The following is a 23,025-nucleotide window of genomic DNA, read 5'->3' as shown; positions in this document are numbered from 1 at the left end:
GAAAGTTTGAATGTTGTAATGGTGTGTGAAAACTATCAGAAGTTACTTTTTTGAGTGAATTTGCAACTTTGGTCACTAAATGAACTGTTGTACTACCTGTAATTAAATGAACTGTTGTAAGCACTACCTGTAATTTCTAAACTAAATGAACTGTTGTAAGCACTACCTGTAATTTCACGGTTGAAGGGCTGAAAATGATCTTTGCTAGACTGTAAATGGGTCTCTGACATTAAAAATTTACCCAAGAAATTTACATTGGCAATTGTACTGCAGGTTGAGCCACAATGAAAGAAAATAGCCTATAAATGTAATAATAAAAACCTGGCAGGACTGTGTTATGCAGCTCACGGAGGACCCATACGCCAAGACTGGAAATAGTGAGGAGGCTCAAATAAGACTAATACTATCCTCTTACAGCACTTAAGTTTAGCACGTTTACAGTTTGCAGATTGAATTTCAAAACAGTCACTAATCTTGGAATTGGAGAAGTGAGCAACTTATCTGCCTGCATCTCTGCTGGTATTGACTCAATGGTAATTTGATTTCATTATAGGCAAATTTTCCTTGAGCTCAAACTCTCAGTTTCCAGCTAAAGACTGGAGATTTTTGAAGATGCAATTCAAAATGGTGCAGGAGTCACCAATTTAGAGAATGCTATCCAATTTGTGGATATTAAATTTTTTTCCATCCTTGTGCCTCATGCTTCAAAAGAGCCTAGCCTTTTAAAGCCTTTGCCCAGATTCATCCTCCTTTCAAACCTTCCACAGCAGCCTCCACCTTCACCATCTCTCTTCTGCCAATAGTTTATGGAGATTCTCAGCCATCCAGGTCATGGTTGTCCCAAAGGTGCTTTTTCAAGAGGCAATTGGACTTTCTGGATGTTCCTTGAAGACGTTTCGCTTCTCATCCAGGAAGCTTCCTGAGGTTTATTTATTTAGCGTGTGGCAAATACATGGACTTATAGCGGTTCAAATGTTAATGTCCAGTCCACCCAGCCATTCAAGGCCAGGGTGGTCTATGTTGAAAAAATGTGAGCTGAAGAAGCTTCTTGCATGAGAAGCGAAACGTCTTCAGAGAATAACCAGAAAGTCCGAGTTGCCTCTTGAAAAAGCACCGTTGGGTGCTTTTACCAATCGTTTCAACGAGGCTCAGATGTTGGACAGGTTAGATAGGCTTTCTCCGAGCGGGATTCCATCGCCTTCTTTTTTTTCTTTCTTTCTTTTTTTCTTCTTTTTCACAAAACCCGCCAATAGGAACGAGGCTTTCCCGCCAGCGCAGTCAATGGCGGGGAGAAAGCGCTTAGTTGTCGCGAGAAAGGCCGGCGCGTGGTGCTTATTGAGCGCGCGCGCGGTGGTGGCGTTGCCAGGGAGAGTGGGCGTGGCCGGCTCTGCGCTTTCTTGTGCCGTGAGAGGAGGAAAGATGGCGGAGGAGGAGAAGCTCCCCGCGGGCTGGGAGAAGCGCATGAGCCGCAGCTCCGGTACCGCCGCGGAGGGAAGGGTTGAGGGCTGGATCTGGGGGTGTCCCTCGGGAGGGACGGGGGGAGTTTGAATGTGCACGTCCCCGTCTGAAGCGACGAGAGAAGGCCTTGACACACGGGGGAGGGGGTTAGTGGTGGTGGTGGCGGCGGGTCGATGAGGCCTTTTTGCCCGAGGGGAGTGGCGGTCTTCCCCCTCTGGAAAAGAAGAGTTCCCGTGAAAAGACGGTTGAAGATGAGGAGAAAAATCTCCGGTCTCGAACGGAGGCATATGCGTTTGGATGGAAGGCTTTCTGAGGGGTATTCAGAATAAGGCGTTACGTGTTAGGTCGGGCTGCATGCTGCTACGGCTCCTCCGAAAACCAGTGCAGGCTTTTTATAAAACGGGCATCATGTATATCGCGTTTTTCCCCCTCCCTTCCCATTTTTTCCCTGTTAAATCCGTTTATCTTTTGCCCTCCCCTTTTCTTCCATTCCCCTCCCTTTCCACCCCCCTCTCCTCATAGCTGTTCCTTTCTTTTGACGGTGTTTTGAAACAATAAAACAATAAACTTCCAATTAATTTTACCATCGTTTTTTCTTATTCGTTTCAATGAAATAAGCACCCATCCCTACCTGCCCTTAAGGGATTCCAACCCCTCCCCCCCCAAATCCCCGATTTCATTAGGAATCTTGTGTTTTCAACTTAAAAAAACTCCAGAATTACGTAAATGAATGTAATTTGGCACCCTCCCAGTTACATTTTTGACCTGATATTGTGAATTCAAAATAAGAGATGTGTGCATTTCTGGGGCGGGAGAGGGGAGGAGTTGTTCTGAAAAACCATGGAAGGAACTCTGATGAATCAGAGGAAGGATTCCTCCACTGCAGTAATCAGAGTATTAGCAATTGGAGGGTGGGGTGGGGGCATTCGGAAGCATTTAGGAAACAAATCAGCAGAACTTGAAGCTATTCAAGTTGCATCTCTTTTCCACTACTCCCGTCCCAAATATGCAAACAGTATCCAGCATGAATTCCTGAACATGGACGCTCTCCTTTATTTTAAGGGGGAAACCCCCCCCTCCAAAATATCTTCGCTGTGAATTTGCTTAGTTAATCCCCTCTTCACACTCTTTGGTCGTAGAACTGTGAATTCCCCAAGTTACGCATTTTGTGAAGCATTTTGCTTGTGGCAATTCGTTGTGTGACCTTAAATTCTAGTTTTCTAAAAACAACAGAAAGTGCCCCTTAGCTTTCTCCATATTCATCATTTTGCGAAAAATTTACAGTTACTCCTGTCATCAGCAGTTCCTACTGCTGTTGCAGAATGATTTAACTTCTTTTGAGCTCTCCACCATTATCCTATTTTTTTTTTTTTTATATCTAGCTTTGATTTATTTCTCACCAAGCTGGTTTTCTATCTTATTGGAAGATAGGATTTTATAAATGTTTTGAATCTCTTTTCCCATTTTCATGCCTGCTCATCAGTTCGAAGGTATACAAATGGGAAGATTTCATTAGGTGAAATAATTCAACTTCTACAAATTTTATCTGTTACCTTGTTCTCTAGCCTGTTTAAAACATGTAACAGTTCTTTGGGAGACTAATGCATACTAGCCATTTATTGCCTCAACTTCCTGCTTAAACCATTTTTGATAAGATTTATTCTCTTCTCACATATTTTATAGAAGCTTTTGGGAAATTTTTCATGGCATTTGTACAAAAGTATAGTAATTGGCCACTTTACATGTTTTCTAAAACTAATTGAATTTTAAAAGGTTTTTAAGGCAATATGTTAGAAGTTACACTGATTCTTGCTCAGCAAAGTGCTGTTTTGAAGTATTTAATTCAGCCTTTGATTTTGATTTCAATCGATTTATCTTAAACAGTTTCTGGATCTATTATATATTTTTATAAAAAGAAAAAAGTAATTACCTTTTGAATAATGGTTGATTATAGCAACTACATTGCATTATGACATTTCTTCCCCAATTTTCATCCAAGGTGGAGGCAGGTTTCCTGCCCATATTTTATCTTGGTAACCACTCTGCAAGAAGGTAGGCTAGGTTGAAAAATAATCATCCATTTGAAATTTTATAACTGGTATATATTGGAAGCTGGATTTTCCCTAAAATACTGTAGTTTGATCATGTTTAACTACAATATGCCATCTAAAGTTATAGATTTTTAAGTTTTTAGTACGTCTATTAAATCTAAACATAATTCTGTTGCATCTGTTTGATATAATTCTTTTAGAAAATAAGGCTTTGCTGACTGCATTTTCTACAATTATGGCAAATGCTGCTCTTTATTTTGCTTAGTATTCTTTTTAATCTTGTAATCTAATTGTGTAGCTATTCTGATTCTTCTCCCTCTACTTTTGATGGATTTGCTTGCTGATTATTAATGCCAAACTGGAAAAATGCATGTTTTGTTACTATTTGCTCTAAATTATTTTAATATTTGCAGAATTAGAAAAAACATTGAGAAAGCAAATGGTAAAACCTCTCCCCATACAGCATTAGAAAGGGTTACATGTGTGAGTCCCAGGAAAGAATAAAAAGAGGAAGGACTACAGATCAAATCAGGAAGTACAGAGGCATTTAGGCAAGCTACTTGCTCAGAGCATTAGACAGGCTCATATTGTCCACGGAAGAAAACTGCTAAGAAATGGAGGACGAAAAAGAAAAAGGTAGGATGTATTGAAGATTTGTGGAACACAAAAAAACTGAAAGGGTTATCCCTCCCCCCCCAATGAATAATGACTGAACATGCCAATCAGGCTTGTAGAATGTGTATCAGTCAGAAAGAAACAGGAAACTGAGAGGGTTGTTACATTGGATGAGTAAAATTCTGAATGTGAACATTCCATTCTGCAGCACTTTGCTGAAGGTCCTACATAGGCTTTCCAAATTGCTTTAATTTTTTAACTACTTTATTAAAAAGTCAAATTTGCTTTCGTTGGCATTGGATTCTTTTTGTTCCTCTTAATTTTAGACTTCCACTTTTTAAAGAAAGCCTTTTTTGTCTCATGACTGTTCATTAACCACAGTGACATCCTCTCAAATCTATTTGCATCTCGTAGCTGAGTTTGCATTCATTATATTGTAAGTAACCTTTTCTTTCAGAGATCTAGAAACACCATGCAGTAAGTCTGCTTTTACTTATGTTTAAACTAATATACCTATTTTGAGATCGCTGTTTTTGAAGTTAAATATGATCACATTGGGCTTCCCCTGCAGATTTCACTTTATTTTATTACTAAATTTCTTATGCTGCCCATCTCATTGATATAGTAACTCTGAGTGGCACTGAAATTTTTAAATTAGATAGCAATATAATTTACAATGGGCACCAGGTCCATGACACCACTTTGGCTAGAATTATAAATAGCTGTTGTATAGTCAGCGTGCAGTATTTACAAATGTCACGATTTATTTGGGACCATTTATAATGTGGGAGGAAGATTGTACCCAGGTTTATAGGATTTTTGTAACTGGTTCATTTTCTCTCAACTTATAATGGGTTATGGGAATATTGCACAGGTCTGGGAACATGGTACGTAGGCTTTTTCTTTATCTTAAAGAAATTTGCTTTTAGGTTTGGGCTCTGTATATTTTTGAAGCATACATATACAGCTGTGCTACATTCTGTGTCCTTCCCTGTTTACGTACATGAATATATTCATATCCCAGGAACACTTTCTATTTTGCAAGGTTTCTCATATATTCATATATATGTTCATATATTCAAACATACCATTTTTTCCTGTTTGGGTCAGAATATTTCTGGCACTATTTATGACATACATATTGTATAAGTCAGGATTGGAAAACATGATATCCCTTCCGTGACCTGCAGAATGCATAGATTTTTTTTAAAAAAAGCTTCCCTTTTCCAGTTTTGGAAGGGGATTAAAGTGACCTTAAAGCTCTTCACACATCCAAACCTAGTTTAGAACATAAAACTTGACATGCTGTGCAAACTGCCTGCAGTCTGTAAACCAATGTGAACCAAACTTCCCCCTTTTTTTTGATTGTCATATATGCAATTATGCTATTGTATTTTCCTAAGAAATCAGGTGGAACTGATTGAGGCTTTTTGTTTTTAGCAGCAGTCTGATTCCATAACATCTGAAATACGGTTTAACTTCTTTTTTCCCCCAGCATCTTGACACCTTCCTAGCAATAGCAATGGCACTTGGACCTACATCTGCCTTGTGGTGCTTTTCAGCACAGTACTTTATGATGGTCTCTGAGCGGTTTACAATGTCAGCATACTGCCCCCAAACAAACAATCTGGGTCCTCATTTTACAGACCTTGGAAGGCTGAGTCAACCTTGAGCTCTGTCAGGGTTGATCCCCAGTATTGCATTCTAATCACTACTACCACGGTATCCAGATAAGGCTATCTTACTCAGACTTTGAGACTCTCAGGATAGCAAAGACTAAGCTTCAATTATGTAACTTAGATTTTCAGATTGTTACAATATCTCCTTGTTATTAGGGTCCTACAAGATCTGTCCTACAGTTTACATTAATCAGTCTTTTCATTAGATAAAGTAAGCCATACTGTAATCAAACAAGCTCGGCTGTATTTTGAGTATTCAGTTTGCTGATAAATTTTTGACACTGTTCTTAGAAATTTTTTTAGATCTCAGATCTAAATAGCAGATAGCTGACTTATTCCTTACTATAAGGAATTGTGCCTAGACACACATTCACACTTTCTCATGAGGAGATAATCATAGATAGCCATCGCTCTGAAAAGTTCATATACTTCATTGTTTCTTCAGGTGAACATGATTTCCAAAGAGTCAGGTATTTAGTGATTGGATGCACTATCTAACTTTTTCTGACTGATGATAATCTTGCATAAACTTGCTGAAAACATGGCATAGTCCCCACACCTTCGGTAGCTTCTAACCTTGTTTTTCCTTTTAGCTTTTAAAAATATTTTTAAAAGGTAAATAATTCACACTGAGTCTTGTTGTTAGGTTTGTAGCATTAATAGTTTAGCTTTTGTTTTCTTGAGTTCCATATCTTTGCCAGAACTATGCAGACCCATTTGTATATTTTGATTTGTTGTCTTTGGACTTCCTTCAGCTTCCACAATGAAGTTCTCTTATAAATGTCCCTAAAGATGTACATGAGGTAGCATAAGATTATTATTATTAATAATAATTATAATAATAATAATTGTGGCACAGTGGTTAGAGTGCAATACTGCAAGCTACTTCTGCTGCAGCCAGCTGCCTACAATTTGGCAGTTCTAATCCCACTAGGCTCCAGGTTGACAGCCTTCCGTCCTTCCAAGGTGGGTAAAATGGGGACCCAAATTGCTGGGGGCCAATATGCTGACTAAACCGCTTAGAGAGGGCTGTAAAGCACTATATAAGTCTAAGTGCTATTACTATAAGAACTTGCCCAAAATATTAATTTCTTCATATATTAGATTTTTTAAAATAATTTTCAATATGGGAAGAAAACAAGGCGGATAACATTCATCAGTACCTTGTTGGAGCTCACGGCAACTTCTGAAAATCATGGGTGTGCAGTGCTGCCTTCAAAAAATATAATGTATAGATAGATATAAGGATAAAATTGTGCATTAAAACAAGGCAAAATAATTGAGAAGTTGTTTCAGATGTTGTTCTTAAGGTTTAAGGGAAAAGCAAATGGACTCCCATTATTCCGGATAGATTCAATATTTAAGTTCATTTTGTTTTTGTTGGTTTTTTTGGATTAACAGTTGGAAAATAGTGCTGCCTAAAGAAATAAAAATGGTGCAAAATTGTGTCAGATCACAATTTTCCCCATAAGTTTTGGGATCAATCAGTATTTATCTTGTGATTTTATGATAAAGTCAAGATTCTTGGAACTTAGTTAAAACTAGAGTGATCTTGGGATTTGACTTAGAATCTGTAAGATTCTTTTAGAGAGATATGATAAAAAAATTGTAGCAAAATGTGGTTCATTCCACATTATATGTGTGCTCCATCATTCTATTATTTTAAGTGGAGACTTAGAGACGGTATTGATCATTAAAATAGCAGATACAGGCTCTTTATCACCACTGGCAATAGATAATTGAATGATGTGAGGAATTAAGATATGTTCAGAGTTTTATTTTTAATGCACATTATAAAAGATTGCCCCTGCTTGTAAGTAAGGGTACTGCTTTTTGAAAATTATGTGAAATAAGGAATTTCAGATGTATATATTATAATGTTGTCTTTCTGTAAACTTGTCGTCTTTTTTCAGGCAGATTGACAGTGCAAAAATGTGCATCCGGCAAATGTATTGCCTTGCTCTAAAATTTTTTACATATCCAAAAATACTTTTGCTTTGTTGATTTTTTTAAACAGATTTAAGTTTGTGCTCTCTATTTACATTAGGAAGAAATTTTAACCAAGCAATCAAAATATTGCACTTCTTTGTTACTATATTTTTCATGGTAATTGTTGAGGTGAATCCTTGCTGTTAACTTTATCCCTTCCTGCAGTTAGACTAGGTTCAGGTTGTAAACCACATCCTTTTTTTTTTTGCTTCCATTGCTTATTTAATTACTTTTGTGTTAGAGTTAAGAGAGTTGATGTTGGTCACAGCATCTAACTGTATACATCTGCCTCCCATCTTTCATATGCTGTTAGCAAATGACTGTTATTACCATAACCTGCTCTGCAAATAAAAACACTCCTTCTATTTTTTAAAAAATAAGGGTTAAAGATTTCATACAGTTTTGCATATAAATTCACAAACTTTTACTAGTTCATAAAATTTTAAAGGTGCCTGACATCAAAATACACATCAGTTTATGAGACATTGTAAATTTGAAAGTAAAACTTTGTTAGAATCAGGTGTGAGAGTGGACTGAATGCAAAAGTGAATGATAATAGAAATATTTATACCAAGAAGATTTAGTTATAATAAAGAAAATGAACAAGTACATGAATAGATTGTATGAACAGGGAAGGCTGTAGTTGAATGAAATTGATGAGATCCTCAAAAAGAAGGCAATAGGCCTCAGATTAGGAAAGACATAAACTATAACTTCAATCAGTTTCATTGGTGTTTGTAGGAAGCCCTCTATGTAGCATCTATACCGAAGTTTTCAAATACGTTAGAAAAGAAGGACATGTTATTTGTAAGTTATTTTATTTTTTAAAAAAATTGAAATGAATTTTTACAACCAGGTTCAAATGTCAGGGCACTACATGGGAAAATTTTACATTAGACGTTTTTTCAGTCTCAGTTGGACTAAGAAGTTTTGTTCTGTAAAGTTCTGTAAAAGTAGTCCTCAACTTACAACTTCATTTAACAATGGTTGAAAGTTACATTGGCCTTGGAAAACATTACATGTCTTTGAAATTACAAATATTTCTCTCTCTCTCTCTCTCTCTCTCTCTCTCTCTCACACACACACACACACACACACACACACACACACACAGACACATCATTTAACCACAATTTGAGTGCTTGGCAACTGGCTTACATTTATGAGAGTAGTGTTGGCTTGCTGTTACTTAATTGTGATTTCTGACCTTCCCAGCAAGCTTCTAACAAAGTCAATTGGGGAAGCCAAATTCACTTAGCAACCACACAACTCACTTAAAGGCTATGTAATTCACTTAACAACCATGCTGATTTGTTTAATGATTGTGGTAAAAAATGGTTGTAAAATTGGATCTGGTCATATGACAACTCACTTCATGGCCACTTTGTTTGGGGACTGAAATTCTGGTCCCAATTACGGTTGTAAGTTGAGAACTATTGAGTTGACTACGGTGTTTTTAAAAAGCAAGGAACAGCTTTTTCAGTGTCATGCAGCCAAGCCTCATTTCTGTTAATGTTTTTGATCTTGGAATGAATTTAAGGCTTAAAATATAATCCAGACCTAAAATAGTTATTTCCTAACAGTACTTTCTGGAAGATGAGCTATGATCATATTATAATCTGATCTGCATTCTCACTGCTTAACAGTCTTCTTCAACTTAATAAGTTTGTTCCTTTGCCCCAGAGTCGGTATGGGAGAGTTAGCTATAATTAGCTTTTCTTCTGTATTTTATGAGCAAAGTAGTTGAAAAGTAGGTTAAACTTTTTCACATGTTAGAAAATAGTATAAAATCATAATGGCTGAAAATCAATTGTTTGTCTGAATTTTTCTTTCTGTATTTAAAAGAATCGCCTAGATTTATCTATTTTTGACAGGTAGATTGAAGTGAAGAGATTTTAAATACAATATGCTTATTTTTAAAATTTCATTCTAAACCAGACTGTTTTTCAGGTCATTTAATAAAATTGAATTTTTTTTTAGTATTTTCTGCAAATGGTGTAAATTACAGTGATTAAAGTATGAGAAATATGAGAAAAAGAATATTAGGTTATTAAGATTTATCCAGCCTGACAGTTTGGCCCAATTTCTTTAAAAAAGATGTCTTACAGAGAAAAACAATTTTCTTCTTATCCTATTAGTGACTCAGGAGGTGTAATTGTAAAGTTTAACATTACCTATAATCTTGTTGAATCTTTTGGCGCCAAAATGAATCATGTAAAATTGCATATTATGTGTGTGATGTGCATATTGTATGGAAAAATTATTCATATAGCTATTTTTCTTCAAGCAACTGAGCTTACCAAAATGATAGAAATTTGATTTTTGTTGCTTACAAATCATATCTTTGAGGGGTAATGATTTTCCAGTGAAACATACCTATAATATTATTCTTTTTTATGATAAGCAATATTATACAGAGTGAGTACAAAATAGTAAGCCTAAGATATTAAGCTATAGAAATGGAACAAATAAGAAAATAAAGATAAATGCAGTACAAAAAAAGAAAATGTAGTAAAACAACCATTTACTCTTCTTTTTCATACCATTCTAGTCTTGCAAAGCATCCTTGCTTCCACTGTGCTCTGTACATTGCATTTTGATCTTTTAACCTCTTATCTTTTTCAGGATTTAATGTATTCCACCCAATTGCAACTTTTTGGACTTCCCTTTTCTCTTGACTAATTCAATCTTCCAGTATTTTTTCCTCATTAATTCTTTCAATATGACTCAAGTTATCTCAATCTACTTTTTTGCTCACCTTTTTGTATTCAGTCTATAATCTATAATCATATGTTCTTGCTTTACTGCTCAAGCTTCTTCAGTAGGCCATTCCCATCTGCATTTTATGCTTTTCATACTGAATTCTCATTTCTTTGTAAAAATGTGCAGAAACATATTCTTTATGTACAGCCATTTATGCTTCTTTCAGTATTCACTTATACTAGGCAACACACTACTCTGTATTTTTGTACCCAGCCTGCTTGTATTTTAGATTGTCTTCATCCATTTCTCCAATTTTAGTTACCATTCAAATAAGCATATATAAATTCTTTTTTTAATCTGCTTTTTCCCTTCATGTATATTTTGCCATTGTTAACTCCATTTTTCCTGTCCAACACAACAACCTTGACCTTCATTATATTATTTTCATTTTTGTATGCTTCTCATTATGCCATACAGCCTGACATTTACTGTAAACCATTTAGGTTCTTAGCTGGAAGTTTAGCATCATCTGCATACAAGATATGTGTATATTCATGTTCCTGATCAACATATCTACTAATACCACCACAATAATTTAATTTTGTTTATTAAATCTGTGTCCTGTTCAAACGCCTCTGGCCAACTTATCAGGTCATTTAAAAAAAACAATAAGAGAATTAAAAATTAAAACAGCAAATGTTAAAAGCTAAAATATTACAATTAAAATTGAAATGGATAAAAAGAACCAGTGCATGCATGGGGTTGAGGTGAGATCTTCTACTAGTCACTTCCAAAATGGGATGCCCACATTAAGCCCCAAGCCAGTTGGCAAATCTAGGTTTTTAGTCTCTTTCGTAAGGCCAAGAGGATGGGGGTAGATTTCAACTCAAGAGGCATGATATTCCAAATATCGGGAACCATGGTAGAAAAGACTTTTCTCCTGGGAAACACCCCCCCCCCACAGCTGCAATTCCTTGGCTGGCAGGATCCAGAGCGTGTCCCATCTGCTAGAGCAAGTGGGGCAAGCCAATCCCATTGGGCTGAGATGGTTCCTAGACTCATTCCATAAAGTGCTTTAAATGTGATAACCAACACCTTGAATTGGATCGGGAAGCAAGCCAACAACCAGTGCAGTTTGTGCAGCCATGGTGTAGCATGGGTCACCCTAAGATTGTTCATGCGGCTGACTTCCAAATGCTCTTCAAGGATAGCCCCAGGTAGGGTGCACTGGAGTAGTCTTAAGCACAAAATGACCACGGTGTGAGTTACTAAGCATAAGGTTTCTCAATCTAGGAAAGGGTGCACAATTCAAAGTTGTACAAAAGCGCTCTCTTAGCCACAATGTCCACCTGCTCTTTGAGCAGGAATCATGAATCTATGAGGATCCCCAAATTGTGCAGAGGATCTGTCTCAGGGAGTGCAATCCCATCCAGAACTAAAGATGTGAAGCTCCTGGATCCTTAAACTCCATGTACTTAAAGCCGTTCGGTTTATCAGAGTTCTGCTGAAGCCTGTTGTACTACAACCAGGCCCCCCACAGCTTCCAGGCACCACAAGAGGGCAGCAAAAGTAGCATTTTTTTTGGTCTCTTCAAGATGTACTCTAAATACGTTAAAGCAGTCAAAGGAACATCATACATTTGGTCTGTATGTTTGGCATTGAACTGCTGGTTAAACATTCCATTTATTATGCATCTTTTCTATCCATCTTTCACTGCTTAGTGACCAATGTTTAATAGTACATTCACACAAAACATTTAAGCTTTCTGTCAGGTACTTTCTCTTAATCAACAAACATACAAGAATCTTTTATTTCTCATTCATTTTTCATGATATGGTGAAAAGGAAAACACATACCTTCTGCCTAATATAAATATTTGTTTACTTCACAAATTTTGCTCAGTATCACCTTTCATAACCTTCCTATCAGAATTTGGCCGAACATCTTCCTAAGCACATTTAATCTCCCTGTTGTTTTTGCATTCACCTTTGCTTCCTTTTGCTTGCTATGTTTCCATAGCCACTCTATAAGTAATCCACACATTCTTATTTTAAGATTTTTGCTCTCAACATCTGCAATCTTTATCATTTTTAACATTCTCATAGCATGTACAACTTTTCATTATTAGTTTTCTTGAGAATTTATATTATTAGCATTTGCTTCCGTTGGACTTTTCAACATGTTATTTATCTGTCCCATAAGATTCCTAATTCAGTTAATTTTTTTCCTGCATTTTTAAATATTCATTCCAGTTACATTATTCAGCTTATTCCTGTCATTCCACAAATCTCCAAAATACTCCTAGCATTGCCTTGTGCCAGTTTAATTCCAATTCATTTTGTCAATTTTAATTACATTAACTCTGCTAGAAGCTCCTTGTTTAGCCCTCTTCTGAAACCCATTTTTTTCCCATCAAAATCACTCTGAATTTTCTTTTCCTCTTAGCTATTCCCTGCTCTTTTTAATTGTGCTCTCTATAAGTGCCTTTCTCTTGTATATTTTTTTGCAGCAATAATCCCCTTATATAAATTTTTACTACATTTTATGAGCCATCTATTTTCCTATCATTAATGTATATACATTTGTGACATTCTGTGATGTAAGTCTTTACGTTATGTTCCAAGCAGCTTCTACATGCTCTTTCCTTATATCCATTGCCCATACATTCTGTTGGAAAATCAATGTGGTATCTAATGCTTTTTTACATTGAACATTTCTGTTTTTTTCTTTTCCACAAAAATTTCATTTTGATATAACCAAAAACATTTTATTAAAACTTACCTGGGATATGTTGTTCTTTAACATAGTTTAGTGAAATTTTACACATTCAGTAAAATCACAAATAACATAGTACTGGGGCTGTACTTGGTATTAGTTGGGGAGAGTATCTTGGATCACTTGGTGGCACAAATTTGAGACGTAATACATCAACCTGCTGATGTGGAGGAGAAAGGGTGGATTAAATGCTGGACAGAAGTTAAAACCGAAATATCACGATGGGAAGGGAAGATCATGGGAAATTTATTTTAAGAAAGAATAAAGCTCTTAATGATCTACTTTGCCTTAGAACTAACATCATTCTATTTTATTTTGCAGGGCGGGTTTATTATTTCAATCATATCACAAATGCCAGCCAATGGGAACGCCCCACTGGCAACAGCAAGAATGGTCAAGGGGAGCCAACAAAAGTGCGATGCTCACATCTCTTGGTGAAACACAATCAGTCCAGGAGACCCGCATCATGGAGGGAAGATAAAATCACACGAAGCAAGGAAGAGGCCCTGGAACTAATTAATGGCAAGTAAAAGCAAAGGAATGTGAGAACATAATGTCTATAATCCTCCTTTCTGCACCTGGCCACCTGACACTTCATGCAATTCTGTCCTTTAATATTTTTGTGGAGCCTAATAAGTGTAAGGCTGTGATGGAGAACTTATGGCACGCAGAGCCGTCCAGTGGGCACACGTGCCATTGCCAGCTGCTCTTGAGGGTGCTGGAGTGCCGGAAAACGGCCCCCAAAAGGCTGTTTTTCAGGCCATTTTCTGGGCATTTTCGGGCTGTTTTTTGGGGGGGTTTGGGCCATTTTTGCCCCCCAAAACATCCTAAAAATGGCCAAAACCAGGCCATTTTGGGGCCATTTCTGGACCATTTTCAGGTTGGTTTTGGGCTGTTTTCACACCATTTTTCACACCAAAAATGCCCCCAAAATAGCTCAGAAAACAGCTCCCAAAGGCCTGAAAACAGTCCCACAAACGCCCCCCAAATAGGCATGCATACCAACCAGCTGGTCTTCGGTTTTCCAGCGCTCCGGTATGCACACATGCACACATGTTCCAGTTTGGGCATTCAGTGCTGAAAAGGTTTGCCATCACTGCTACAGGGTGATAGCAGGTGGTAGAAGGGTCCCCCTGCTTCACCCCTTTTGTTTTCAGTTTTGTATATTTCTGTGGGAGGCTTTCAAATTCTACAAATTTTATATGCCCAATACCATGCTGATTCTGGTATGAGAGCTGATTCCTGGGAATCTCATAGTCCATTATGTTATTAGGTCTAGGCCTTAGAATAGTAAAATACATTTTGAAATTGGGAAGATCTATGAAAGGCTTCCATTGCTTGGCTTATTGCCAAAACTATCCATTTATTCATCTGACCTATACCTCATCAATCTTTGCCCAGAATTTACAACTACCACAGTATATTGTGTCCTATATAAAGTATGATGACTTACATATGCAAAATAAATACAGTAGGATGACCAAAAGCTTTGGTCAGAAGCATAAAGCGATTTGCACTAGTTATATTTACGTTTGTTTCTAGTTATGTTTCTAGACAGAGAGGGAGGGAGGGAGAGCAAGAGAAAAACTGATGCAAATCACTTGTTGCTTGTATGTACACTGAGAGTTTATGCATCGGAGATAAATTCCTTGTGTGTCCAATCACACTTGGCCAATAAAAAGTGTTCTGTTCTAGTCCTATTCTCCATGCTGCACCGAGAGCCCAGGAAGGGTTGACTCCTTCCTATGACGTCATAGCTGAGTCTGTACTAAGATATAAAAGCCAGCCCCTGGGAGAGACTCCAGCTTTTGACTCAGCTCCTTTCAGTCAGTAGCTGTGTCTCTGAAAGGGTTCTGTTAGATAGCAATCACCAGTGATCTTCAGTACTTTTTTTCCCTCTCTTCAAGCAGCTCCCAGGGATCTGGGCAGCTGCTCTTCCAGGAGAGAAGGGCTCTCTCTCTCTCTCTCTCTCCTGCACGTTGGGAGCAGCTTTACAGAGCTCTGTGCAGGCAAAGCTGCGGCACTTCTGGTTCCTCGAGGTCTGAAGGCGCACTCTACCATAAATGTGGCCACTTCGGCTGCCTGGGTGACCCAAGCACCCTTGGAGGAGATCTGTTGTGCGGCCACGTGGACATCTCTGTCTGATGTCTTTGCCTAGGCAACTGCAGCCTTTGGCAGATGGGTGCTTCAACGAGTGGTTCAACAGTCGGTGTGATGAGCTGGATGAGGACCCACCCGTGGACATGCAAGCTTTGGTATGTCCCATCCTGGGCTCTCGATGCAGCATGGAGGAGAATGGGCGTTGGTAGAAGTTACCCTGAACGCCCTTTCTATCTATGCTGCGAGAGAGCCCAGCCTCTCCCTTGATTCATCCAGAGGGGGTAAATCATATTTCTGTATTCATTTGTGCTTTCAAAGACACCTTTCAGTCTGTCAAGTATCTTCGCCAAAGCTGGGGTCTCTTCCGGGGGCTGGCTTTTATATCTTAGTAAAGGGGTCCCCAACCACCGGGCCACGGACCGGTACCGGGCCGTGGATCATTTGGTACTGGGCTGCAAAGAAAATAAAAATAAAATAAAAATGGCGGCTTTCTTCGCCTTCGGTGAATGCTGCTGGGATCAGGGATCAAGGACACAAATGAAAGAAGGAGAGGGAAGAAGCAACCAGAGCCTGTCCTGCTCTCCGGCTCAGCGGCTTTGGTTTCCTCCCGCCTCGTTCCTCTCTCAGTCGCTCTCTCGCTCCTCCACCAGCCCAGGAAGAAACTGCTTCAAAGAAGCCGGCAGGGTGGCTTTTCCTGTCAGCGCAGCTCCTCCGAAGCGCCCATTCACCCCCACCCCGCGGTTCAATCCAGTGCTCCGTTCTGCCTGCCTTCATTTCTGGTTGTTTCAGAGTAGCTTTGGCTGAGAATAATAACTGTTTGCCTCTTTTACTCAGCCGAAGCTGCTCCGAAACAACCAGAAACGAAGGCAGGCAGGCAGAATGGAGCGCTGGATTGAACCGTGGGCGGCGGGGTGGGGGTGAACCGGCGCTTTGGAGGAGCTGTGCTGACAGGAAAAGCCACCCTGCTGGCTTCTTTGAAGCAGTTTCTTCCTGGGCTGATGGAGGAGCGCGAGAGAGCGACTGACAGAGGAATGAGGCAGACACCTGAGGGATAAGGCTGAGGGAGGGAGGGAGACACCTGAGGGATGAGGCTGAGGGAGACAGGGCTGAGAGGTGGGGCTTCTCAGCCATCCTGCAGGACTTGTCCTGAGCCGCGGAGAGAGCCGCGGGCCGCCGCCGCCCAGCGCTGTTTTGAAGGCGCTCTCAGCCCGGCGCAGTTCCTGAATCTGCAGCTGAAACCCTCCGTTTTAAATGTCCCAATAGAAGAGAATATCTGTCGCTCAGGGTTGCAATGAGGAGGCATTGGTGCTCCCTGAACTTGGTGGTTTGCTGGCAGATGTTTTATTACCCACTAGGTAACAACATCAAATGTTATCTAGTCAGGTAATAAAACGCCTGCAAGCAAACCACCAAACTCGATTCCTCCCCTCTCCCCTCCTTGAAAAAGTGTCATCCGTTTCCCCCCCAGTCCTTGAAAAGTGTTTCTGCGTGAAACTGGTCCCTGGTACAAAAAAGGTTGGGGACCACTGTCTTAGTACAGACTCAACTATGACATCACAAGAAGGAGTCAACCCATCCTGGGCTCTCTTGCAGCATAGATAGGTTCACGGTAACCTCTACCAACACCCATTCCCAATCCAATCCAATCCAATATATGGTTCTGTTGTGTTCCATTCCATTCCAATATTCCATCCCGTCCTGTCCCATCCTATCCTGTGATGACCTGGGGCAAGTCACAGAAGCAACACAGCTGATAGTTCAGACTCCCCTTTATTGCTCCAACTTTCCTCCCAAATGCTCCCACGTTTATAGCAAGTCCCAGAGCAAAATGCTCACACATACACCTCCAGTAGCCTTTGGCTGCTAGTAATCCAGCAAAATGCTATTAGCACAACAGCTTCCAGGCAAGAAATCCAGTGAGGCAAGGGAACATGGAAGTGAGTTTCACAAAGCAAAGGAACTAGGCAAATCCAGCGAACTCCAGATGTCGGCAATGGCACACAAAACTCCACAAATTCAGTGTTTGTTCCTGGGGAGCCACAGCGTCTCCTTAAGTCTGAGTTCCCACGTGTGCCTTGTGAAGAAGGGTGGGTTCTCTCCTCCCAAGTCGTCAGGTTGGCGGCACTGTTCCCACCTCCTCTCCATTCTGTGCTTGGGGATCAGGAGGGGTGGTCCCTGTCACCTGAGCTTCATTGCTCCTCATCTCCACTGCCTGCCCTCTCTTCCCCTCTCTCTTGGTCATCTTTCCTGCTGACAAGCCATCCAAAGACCAAGGGACCTGGGGCTGCCTTGTCCAGCTCCTCCCCACATTCCTTCAAAGCCAATGAGGCTTTTCCCTCAACCACTGTTGGCCTCAACTCCGGCTCATCTCCTCTGCTGACTCAAGCTTCGATGGGGCTATGACCCATCCCATCCCATCCCATCCCATCCCTCTATTCTGTTCTGCTCCATTCTAATATTCTATTCTACACTCTACTCTATTCTACTTTCTATTCCATTCTATTCCACTCCACTCTTCTGTTCAGTTCTTGTCCTGTCCCTATTCTTCATCTCCCTCTTCCTCTTCCTCTCCCTCTCCCTAACCATTCCTATTCCTGTTCTGTTCCATTCCAATATTCCATTCTGTTCTATTCTACTTTCTAACAAAATCTGGTTACTAAAACCTATAATAGACCTATTACATCCATATACAAGATGAGGTGATAAAATTTTCTCCTGAACAGTATCATTTCATACTGGTAATGGAGAATACATACATAACACATACCTAATAAAATTTTGCTTCCGTTGGTCGGGTGTTTTTCCCCCATTATTATTATTTGCATACATGATATTCTTCCCACTAAAATCGAATTCGATTTTTCTTTTTCCGAACAGCAGCGCTGTTAGTTTGACTACTGGTAGCAGGTTTCTGGCTGGCTGCTCTTCTTGCTCACGCTGCTCTTTGCAAAAACAAAAAAAAAAAAAAAATCCCGAGCCCTCCGTGGTTTTTGCATTGCAAGGTGCAAAACGACAGTGGTGGATCGCCAGGCAGGCTGGAAAGGGGTTGACTGTATTCCCGGTAAGAAAGAAAGAAAGAGAGAGAGGAGAGAGAGAGAGAGAGAGAGATCGTAAGAATCGGCTCTTGCTTTTTCGCCAGCCCTGGGCGCATGGGGGCTTGCAAGGGAGAGGGTGACTCCTGCCTCCCGCTGTCATCATCATCATCTTCTTTGGGTGGGTGGGAGAAGGAAGTTGTGTTTCTCAAGGCATGCAAAAAGAAAGAAAGAAAGAAAAGAAAAAAATAAAATGCATGGCCGAATTGTTGGGAGGGGAGTCGAGCCGGAGAGGTAGCCAATTCCCACGGTGGCAAATCATCCCTGGCTGGCTGGCCTTGTGACAGTGGACAAGCCGAACAGCGGGTTGGCTACCTACCTTGCAGGCAGGGGAAGGCGGGAGAAGGGAAGAAGTTGGAGGTGGCATGGGGCGGTGGAGGGGAGAGGTTTCCGGGATGTGGAGGTGTGGAAAGAGCCAGACAGCTGCAGCTCCTCCGGAGAGCGAAAGCAATGTTCATTTACCGGAAAATTCTCCTGAGCGAAGTCGCATGGAGGGGGAAAAAAAGAGACAGCTTGGAGCGGATTAACAATTCTGAATTTTTTTTCCCTTTCTTTTTTTTACTCCCCTTCCCGCCCTTGATAATTCCCGCCCTTGATAATTAGGATCCGGTGCCTCCAGGGTCCTGTCGGCGGTGTGGGGAGGGATGATTAGATTTGGGAAGGAGGGCGAGGTCAGAAGGAAAAGGCTCTGGGAGGGCTTGTAAGGCAAATGAAAGAAGGAGAGGGAAGAAGCAACCAGAGCCTGTCCTGCTCTCCGGCTCAGCGGCTTTGGTTTCCCCAACCCACCATCCTCGTTCCACTCTCTCAGTTCGCACTCTCTCGCTCCTCCACTTATGGCTGGGAAGAAACTGCTTCAAAGAAGCCGGCAGGGTGGCTTTTCCTGTGAAAACAGCTCCTCTCGAAGCGCCTGTTCACCACCACACATGGTTCAATCCAGTGCTCCGTTCTGCCTGCCTTCATTTCTGGTTGTTTCGGAGTAGCTTTGGCTGAGAATAATAACTGTTTGCCTCTTTTACTCAGCCGAAGCTGCTCCGAAACAACCAGAAACGAAGGCAGGCAGGCAGAATGGAGCGCTGGATTGAACCGTGGGCGGCGGGGTGGGGGTGAACCGGCGCTTTGGAGGAGCTGTGCTGACAGGAAAAGCCACCCTGCTGGCTTCTTTGAAGCAGTTTCTTCCTGGGCTGATGGAGGAGCGAAGAGCGACTGACAGATGAGGGAGACAGGGCTGAGAGGTGGGGCTTCTCAGCCATCCTGCAGGGACTTGTCCTGAGCCGCGGAGAGAGCCGCGGGCCGCCGCCGCCCAGCGCTGTTTTGAAGGCGCTCCTCAGCCCGGCGCAGTTCCTGAATCTGCAGCTGAAACCCTCCGTTTTAAATGTCCCAATAGAAGAGAATATCTGTCGCTCAGGGTTTGAAACTGGTCCCTGGTACAAAAAAGGTTGGGGACCATTGTCTTAGTACAGACTCAACTATGACATCACAGGAAGGAGTCAACCCATCCTGGGCTCTCTTGCAGCATAGATAGAAATGGCGTTCCCATTCCATTTGGGGCAAGTCCCAGAAGCAACACAGCTGATAGTTCAGACTCCTCTTTATTGCTCCAACTTTCCTCCCAAATGCTCCCACGTTTATAGTAAGTTCCAGAGCAAAATGCTCACACATACACCTCCAGCAGCCTTTGGCTGCTAGTAATCCAGCAAAATGCTATTAGCACAACAGCTTCCAGGCAAGAAATCCAGTGAGGCAAGGGAACATGGCAGTGAGTTTCACAAAGCAAAGGAACTAAGCAAATCCAGCGAATTCCAGACGTCGGCAATGGCACACAAAACTCCACAAATTCAGTGTTTGTTCCTGGGGAGCCACAGCGTCTCCTTAAGTCTGAGTTCCCACGTGTGCCTTGTGAAGAAGGGTGGGTTCTCTCCTCCCAAGTCGTCAGGTTGGCGTGCACTGTTCCCACCTCCTCTCCATTCTTGTGCTTGGGGATCAGGAGGGGGTGGTCCCTGTCACCTGAGCTTCATTGCTCCTCATCTCCACTGCCTGCCCTCTCTTCCCCTCTCTCTTGGTCATCTTTCCTGCTGACAAGCCATCCAAAGACCAAGGGACCTGGGGCTGCCTTGTCCAGCTCCTCCCCACATCCCTTCAAAGCCAATGAGGCTTTTCCCTCAACCACAGTTGGCCTCAACCCCGGCTCATCTCCTCTGCTGACTCAAGCTTCGATGGGGCTATGACCCATCCCATCCCATCCCATCCCATCCCTCTATTCTGTTCTGTTCCATTCTAATATTCTACTCTACACTCTACTTTACTCTACTTTCTATTCCATTCTATTCCATTCCACTGTTCTGTTCAGTTCTTGTCCTGTCCCTATTCTTCATCTCCCTATCCCTCTTCCTCTTCCTCTTCCTCTCCCTCTCCCTAACCATTCCTATTCCTGTTCTGTTCCATTCCAATATTCCATTCTGTTCTATTCTACTTTCTAACAAAATCTGGTTACTAAAACCTATAATAGACCTATTACATCCATATACAAGATGAGGTGATAAAACTTTCTCCTGAACAGTATCATTTCATACTGGTAATGGAGAATACATACATAACACATACCTAATAAAATTTTGCTTCCGTTGGTCGGGTGTTTTTCCCCCCATTATTATTATTTGCATACATGATATTCTTCCGACTAAAATCGGAATTCCGATTTTTTTCTTTTCCGAACAGCAGCGCTGTTAGTTTGGACTACTGGTAGCAGGTTTCTGGCTGGCTGCTCTTCTTTGCTCACGCTGCTCTTTGCAAAAACAAAAAAAAAAACAAAATCCCGGAGCCCTCCGTGGCTTTTGCATTTGCAAGGTGCAAAACGACAGTGGTGGATCGCGCGTGCTGGAAAGGGGTTGACTGTATTCCGGTAAGAAAGAAAGAAAGAGAGAGAGGGAGAGAGAGAGAGAGAGAGATCGTAAGAACGGCTCTTGCTTTTTTCGCCAGCCCTGGGCGCTGGGGGGCTTGCAAGGGAGAGGGTGACTCCTGCCTCCCGCTGTCATCATCATCATCTTCTTTTGGGTGGGTGGGAGAAGGAAGTTGTGTTTCTCAAGGCATGCAAAAAAAGAAAGAAAGAAAGAAAAGAAAGAAAAATAAAATGCATGGCCGAATTGTTGGGAGGGAGTCGAGCTGGAGAGGTAGCCAATTCCCACGGTGGCAAATCATCCCTGGCTGGCTGGCTTGGCAAGCGGACAAGCCGAACAGCGGCTTGGCTACCTACCTTGCGAGGCAGGGGAAGGCGGGAGAAGGGAAGAAGTTGGAGGTGGCATGGGGCGGTGGAGGGGAGAGGTTTCCCGGGGATGTGGAGGTGTGGAAAGAGCCAGACAGCTGCAGCTCCCTCCGGAGAGCGAAAGCAATGTTCATTTACCGGAAAATTCTCCTGAGCGAAGTCGCATGGAGGGGGGAAAAAAAAAAAGAGACAGCTTGGAGCGGATTAACAATTCTGAATTTTTTTCCCTTTCTTTTTTTACTCCCTTCCCGCCCTTGATAATTCCCACCCTTGATAATTAGGATCCGGTGCCTCCAGGGTCCTGTCGGCGGTGTGGGGAGGGATGATTAGATTTGGGAAGGAGGGCGAGGTCAGAAGGAAAAGGCTCTGGGATCGGGCTTGTAAGGCAGAGGGAAGGCGGTTTCTCTTTAGGAAGTTGGATTTCACTGCTCTTTGTGTAGCTGTGCGGGATACCTGTAGCGAAGATTTGGCCAATATGACTTAACGTTGATATTACTTCCACTTCTGAGACTTTAAAGGTCAAATAATAGTTGCAGTCCCCAACCCACCATCATAAAAGATAAGGCATATTGCACTGCCTGAGCTTCCCACTTTAACATGTGTGGCACCTTAAAAAACCAGCAAAATGTTATGGCACCTTTCATAGAAGAATGCTTCATTAAAATGATGGTTGCAACTACTCCACATTTCTGCAACATGGTCCCCTCCAGCTGTTTTGGATTTAAAAGCAAAGAGGGCCAATCTGGAACTGAAGAGGAAGACAACTGTAGCCAAAAGACAGGCCAGACTCAAAGTTATGCTATCAGCTCAACTAGCTAGAAAGAAGCATAGAGAAGCAATGCTGATCAAAGGAAAGGGAACAAAGAGAAAGTCCAATTAGAGGTGAAGCATCGTGGCTGTTTTTCTGTCTGTTAAGCAGGGTTTGTTTGTTGTTTTTGTTTGTTTGTTTTATTTTTTAAATGTGAAATCCTTTGCCCGAGAGCATTCTAATGGTGCTTTTTATTATTATTTTTTTGTCAAACAATAAAACTTATCATGCAGACTCATCTTGAAAAATCACTTTTGATTAGTTTACTCTGCTAAAGCTTCAAGGGGGCGTTGCCAATTTAATTCCCACTGGGGCGCTGCGCGGACCGTGGCGGGTGCTTAGGCAACCCCTGCACCCCTGGCTACTTTTCAGATTTTTTTTTTCAGAGGGGAATATCATGCCTGTATTTGTCAAGCCCCAGTGAAATACTTTGCTTGCTCTATTCTTAAATGATTATACCTTTATATCATACTTTCCTTTCCCCCAAATTCTGGTA

General features: G+C 41.4%; 1 protein-coding gene across 2 annotated transcripts in view; it reads left to right on the top strand.

The window, feature by feature from the left end:
• Positions 1 to 1,389: 1,389 nt before the first annotated feature.
• Positions 1,390 to 23,025, top strand: part of PIN1 (peptidylprolyl cis/trans isomerase, NIMA-interacting 1) — a 40,157-nt gene continuing 18,521 nt past the window's right edge. Inside the window, exons 1-2 of one of the 2 annotated variants that reach the window (XM_026713745.2) lie at positions 1,390 to 1,477; positions 13,592 to 13,792. In XM_026713745.2, coding sequence (XP_026569530.1) covers positions 1,420 to 1,477; positions 13,592 to 13,792 — 259 coding nt within the window. In that variant the 5' untranslated portion in view covers positions 1,390 to 1,419. Of the gene's footprint in view, positions 1,478 to 4,037; positions 4,146 to 13,591; positions 13,793 to 23,025 lie in introns of those variants that run through there. The other variant, XM_026713746.2, reaches the window with a different exon arrangement.

This window comes from Pseudonaja textilis, chromosome 2, assembly GCF_049901715.1.
Source record: "Pseudonaja textilis isolate UNSWEBS1 chromosome 2, rPseTex1.2, whole genome shotgun sequence".
NCBI classification, from domain to species: Eukaryota; Metazoa; Chordata; class Lepidosauria; order Squamata; family Elapidae; genus Pseudonaja; species Pseudonaja textilis.
The sequence above is the reverse complement of the archived record's forward strand: the minus strand, read 5'-3'. Positions and strand labels throughout refer to the sequence as shown.